The sequence below is a fragment of the Camelina sativa genome, chromosome 11 (assembly GCF_000633955.1).
Source record: "Camelina sativa cultivar DH55 chromosome 11, Cs, whole genome shotgun sequence".
In the NCBI taxonomy this organism is placed as follows: domain Eukaryota; kingdom Viridiplantae; phylum Streptophyta; class Magnoliopsida; order Brassicales; family Brassicaceae; genus Camelina; species Camelina sativa.
Window position 1 is genome coordinate 41500742 of NC_025695.1, and position 5526 is coordinate 41506267.

The 5526-nt window shown below is 34.0% G+C and overlaps 1 protein-coding gene across 1 annotated transcript in view; it reads left to right on the forward strand.

Moving 5' to 3' along the window:
• LOC109127431 (oligopeptide transporter 8-like) overlaps nucleotides 1–5057 on the forward strand; it is a 5226-nt gene extending 169 nt beyond the window's left edge. Inside the window, exons 2-6 of the mRNA XM_019232098.1 lie at nucleotides 2321–2424; nucleotides 2520–2617; nucleotides 2698–2832; nucleotides 3014–3132; nucleotides 4873–5057. Coding sequence (XP_019087643.1) covers nucleotides 2321–2424; nucleotides 2520–2617; nucleotides 2698–2832; nucleotides 3014–3132; nucleotides 4873–5057 — 641 coding nt within the window. The remainder of the gene's footprint in view (nucleotides 1–2320; nucleotides 2425–2519; nucleotides 2618–2697; nucleotides 2833–3013; nucleotides 3133–4872) is intronic.

Genomic DNA, 5526 nt, shown 5'->3' on the forward strand with positions numbered 1-5526 from the left:
AAAAAAAAAAAAACATACACCAAGGCTTTGAATGGAGACGGTGCGTCGGTGCTGTACGGTTACAATTATAAATTGACATAAGTCTTGAAAAGATAATACTACTTTTAATGATAATTCTTAATTAATTATAGTTAAAAATTATAACTATCAAATACAATAGTAGAAGTTGATATTGTCAGTATAAAATTTATAGAGAGCAGAGCATGACTTGATTCCTTGTGTAATGGGACATGTTCTTTTATTATTTACCACTCAACTACTATCACTTCACACTTTTCAGCCATGTTTTAAAAATCGTTAGGCGTTAATTGGGCGGTCTAGGTGGACCTAGCGATTAATCAATTAATCGGATATTACACAGAGATTAATCAAAAACTAGTTTTTTAAAAGTATTTTTAATACTTTTATAATTGATATTAATATTATATATTTTAGTGGTTATCTATTTTATTTACGTGAGGATTAACAGAGATTGGCACAGCAAAAATGGTCAATAATCACAGATTCGACGCCTTTAAGTATGGTTTTTTTTACCTTTTTCGTCATTTTATTCGTGAAGGCAAAATAGTCATTTACTTATCATCTTCTCCACCACAAACTGCAACCCTAACTTATGCCCGTCGGTCATCGAATAACTTGTTTTTCATAGATTTCATCTCTAATTTAACTGTTTTTGATAACCAAATGTTAGATCTAATATCTATTATCCTATTTTGAGCAAAAACAATCGATTATTTTTCGTTTACCCGATTTTAACTCTGATTTGGGTAAAATCATGGCGGAACACCGTCACTGAACGATTAACCAGCGCTTAGGCGGTGTCTGTGGCCGCGATTTAAAACAGAGGTCTTCACTAATATTCCTTTTTCATTTATTTTAATTCAAAAAGTGTAAGCCCCTTAGTCCTATCATTGAAATTTTGTGTATTCTTATTGCAAACTGATTAAATCACACAATCTAAAGCATAGTTTTCTTCGCATATATTTATACCACCGCCTAAGCGCTGGTTAATGTGTTCATCTACTGATACTAGGTTTTTAGTGTCTATCCTAGCAGGTCTCAATTAGCCTTATATAAGGCTAATTGAGACATGCTAGGGATTTTGTGTACTCAATTAGTATCATTTGAATTGTAGTATTTAAAGTGTCAATCCAAATAGGATGATGCTAATCACTCAAGATGCAATCAAGCAGTCACAAGTCAAGCCAGATTAAAAATGAGTTTTTTACATATATATATAACAACCTAGAGTGGATAAGATACAATAACAATACGAGCAGCAGATGCAAGAAGCAAAAAATGCAATAACTGAAAAGAGCAGTAATAAGCAAGAACGTAAACTAGATAGCAAGAACAAGACAATCTCAAATATCAAATAACAATCAGAAAGTAGAGGTCCTAAGGATGTGGTAATTGATGTAGGCGGAGTCTCCAAGTCTACAAGGTGTTCAACATACCATAATCAAGCTATCTCTAGACAATGAACATAACAACTTAACTAATCTAATCTCTTGACAGAAGCTACTTAGATTCAACCACTTCCAAACCTAAATCTCTCTAGAGAAACATGATCAAACAGACATTACAAACAAGTTCACTCACGTCAAAAAGCATCCTAATTAAACAACTAATCTCTTAGGCTAGGAACACAATTCTCTGGTGTTAGCTTAATCAAGCATCTCGTAGAACATCTTTTGGATGCTGAAATGCTTATGATCTAACCCCAACTTCCCAAAAAGAGGCAAGAGTAAAGAACATCTAAACCAGAAGGGAAACACTCAGATCTAAACTTAAACACCCTATATAGTAACATTCTGCACATAATCTATCTCATACTCAAGAACCCTAATTCACTACTCAGGAACAATCATCATCAAAAACCCAGAAAACCCAGAAAAAATAAAATCAAGCATTACTAGATAGATAAAGATGAGATAAATAACTTTATAGAAGAAATCAAACGTAAAAACTTAATAGATTAAAATATATGTTGATTACAAACTCAGAAACGTTTTTGGTGGCTACAGATAAATGCATGATTTTATACACTTTCTTCACAAAATAAAGTATTGGAAAGTATCACAAAAATAGAGAGATTGTTTGGATCATTTTACAAGATTTTAGAAAACTAATTAACAAAACTATACTTGCAATCCTTAAAAATCTTTCACTTATTCACTTTTCATGATTTTGTTAAAATTTTCAAAATTCTTTCTAAATTAGGGGTGTTATTGGATTCTAATTTATTTATAAAGAATTTTGAAAAATTTAACAAAATCATCATAAGAACATGTCCTTATAACCGTATTTGCAAACTCAGGCTCAGGGTTTGTTTACGCTAGTCATGTTATTAGTGCTCTTAAGCTTTATTACAAGAGAAGGCTTGATTTCTTAACTGCTTTGCTCGTTAAGACCACCACTCAGGTAAAAAGTGATAGATTTTGATTGGTATTAAGTTTCTAGGTCTAGAGATTTGTGAACTGAGAGTTTTATTTATTTCCTGTTTCTTGTGCTGCAAGGTATTGGGATTTGGTTGGGCTGGTTTGTATAGGAAACATTTAGTTGAGCCTGGTGAGATGTGGTGGCCAAGCAATCTCGTTCAAGTGTCTCTCTTCAGGTAATGGTTCTTTTTAATGGTGCCCTACTGTTTTTGATTAAGCATTCTTAAAATATATATCTGATTTTCAACATACACAGGGCATTACACGAAAAAGAGAAGAAATCGAAATGGGGAATCAGTCGAAATCAGTTCTTCGTTATCACGCTCATCACTAGTTTCTCCTTTCATCTCCTACCTGGTTATCTCTTCACAGTCTTAATCGCTGTCTCTTGGTTATGTTGGATCAGCCCTAAATCGATTCTATTTTACAGTCGCTAGCCCTTTTTTTGCCTCTGCAAATATTCCCGTTGGGTTCTTTCTTGTGATGTATGTTATTACACCTCTCTGTTACTACCTAGATATCTACAACGCCAAAACCTTTCCAATCTACTCCGGTAAACTTTTTGTAACCAGTGGGAAGGAATACGATGTAAAAAGCATCATTGATGCCAATTTCCGCCTCGATCATAAGGCTTACGCTGAGACCGGACCAGTCCATATTAGCACTTTCTTTGCCGTGACCTATGGACTAGGTTTTACAACCTTGACTGCTAGTATTGTCCATGTCCTGCTTTTCAACGGCAAAGATCTCTGGACTCAAACCAGAGGAGCCTTAGGGAAAAATAAGAAAATGGATATACATACAAAGATCTTGGTTGTTTCTTTCAATAAATCTTGCAGTTATTGTCTTTATATGTATCTACTATGAAGCATAGATTTGTAGGAGGTGTTCTGTTGCTAAATGTCCCACTGCTAAAGGTGTTATAGTTCATGGTTGTCCTGTTTTCTAAACTAGGTGTTATCGTTCATGGTAAAATAGTTTTACCTAAATCTTCCCTCGGCCACTTTTCGCAAATGTTTGGAAGAAAGTTTTCAATCAAGCATCTTTTTGTATCTTCTCTCTTGAAGGAGAGACCATCGGTTTAATTTCTATAGTTCATGCTTCTCTGTTTCTACTTCGTCTTCGAGCTTCTTGCACGGTGGTAAATGAAAACACTTCAATTTTTCTAGAAAATTAAATACCTCATTGATTTCCTCTTGTGTGACACATCAACGGTCTCACCATTGGAAGTAGTTTTTGCTACTCCCTACATGGCTTGTACCGTTTGTAAAGGTATTGAAAGTAGATCAGAAACTTCTTTCGTAGTTGTTTTCTTTAATTCTCCATTGAAACTCCTCTTCAACAACGGATTGTAAACCACCCATCTTTCGTCATTTGTCATTTCTTTTCTCTTAGTGATGATTTTGTGGGGTCTCCAATTTTTCTGTTTTTATAATAAAAACCACAAATTAATTCAAGACTTACCACCTAAAATCAATGTTTTAGAAATAGCTAGGCGCTAATCGGACAGTCGGAGTGGGCCTAGCGCCTAGCAAGAAAGTTGAAGATTAAACGGAGATTAATCGAAGACTAGTTTTAGGGTTATTTTTTTAAATTAATAATATAATAAAAATATATTGTAATATATATATATATATATATGTATAATTCTATTTATGTTAAAAGAAGATATCAGATAAAATAGAAAACTATAGTATTGTCTTTCAAATTATGGTGAACACATAAAAACGTAATTTTAAAAGAAAATTTTATGATTTTCATTAAAAGTTATACATTTAGTTATTGTAAAACATCATAAACTTTTAATATAAATATCTAAATAACAAAACTATATGTGTGTTTTATATTTAGTTCTAAAAATAATCGGTATGCACAAAATTAGGCGGAAAATAAGTGGATTAGACGGATTATAATCAAATTAGACAGACATAATCAGATAATCAATGCTAGGTGAAGATTAGTCATTAATCAAGGCGGAGAGGATGGGTGTAGCGATTTTGCGGGACGTAATCGGTGCTAGGCGGAGATTTTTAAAACAGGGGCTAAAATAGTTTATACATACAGTAACACAACTAATTAAGAATTAATCAGATAATACCGTAAAATGATAGTGATGAAACATATGCATGTTAGAATGAATGTGGAAAATGGATACATTATAAATGTAGAGATGACCCATGCATGTCCTTCTCTCTTCCTTACTACGTGTGTGTGTTTATCACAATTATCTTATTTTCTAACAAAGAATATTAATTATCACAATTAAAATTGATAATTGCAATTAACTAATAAGACAAGAATCGAACAATCTCGGAAAACAGCATCACGGGCTTTGCCAACAGTCGCCGGAAAACAGCATCACGGGCTACGAAAGCTAATGCTTACTCGTGCTTTATTGATGGATCATGGATATCTCCCTCTGAATGTACAGGAATAGGTTGGACTCTTTACAATACTAATCATCAGATTATTCTTCAAGGGAAGGCATCCACTAATCCAATAAACACACCTCTTGAAGTAGAGGCTGAGGCATTAAGATCAGCAATATACCATGTTCAGAGGCTTGGATACACTGATGTGGTGTTCTGCGGAGATACATCTATCTATCTTATATGAAAAGTTCCTACGTTTCTTCCATTCTGAGCAGAAGGATCAATGTGAACATTCTACTCTTGCGACTCACCTGCAGGACATTAGGAATATTGGTAGATCCGTAGATCTTATGATAATATTTCTTTTGCAAAGATACCCCGCACTGTAAACTCTACTGCTGACAAATTAGCTAAGGATACTAGAATAAGAAAATTAAATTATGTAATACGTTAAAGTTTTATGTAATAAAAATTAAAAACTTTTTTCCAAAAAAAAAGAAACACACAATAAAAGTTTGAATACAACACTTTTTAGCTTTAGGAATTTTGATGGCGATTGAAAAGGCGATTTCTCCTTTTCGCTCGAGACGGTTACCGGTGAAGTGGCTGGCTTTCACACCACTTTCCCGACGGTTATCTCCACGTTGAAGATCCCACTTTGATGTGATGTTCTTTGTGCGGTTATAGGATTCCCCCCCCCCCCCCCCCCCCCC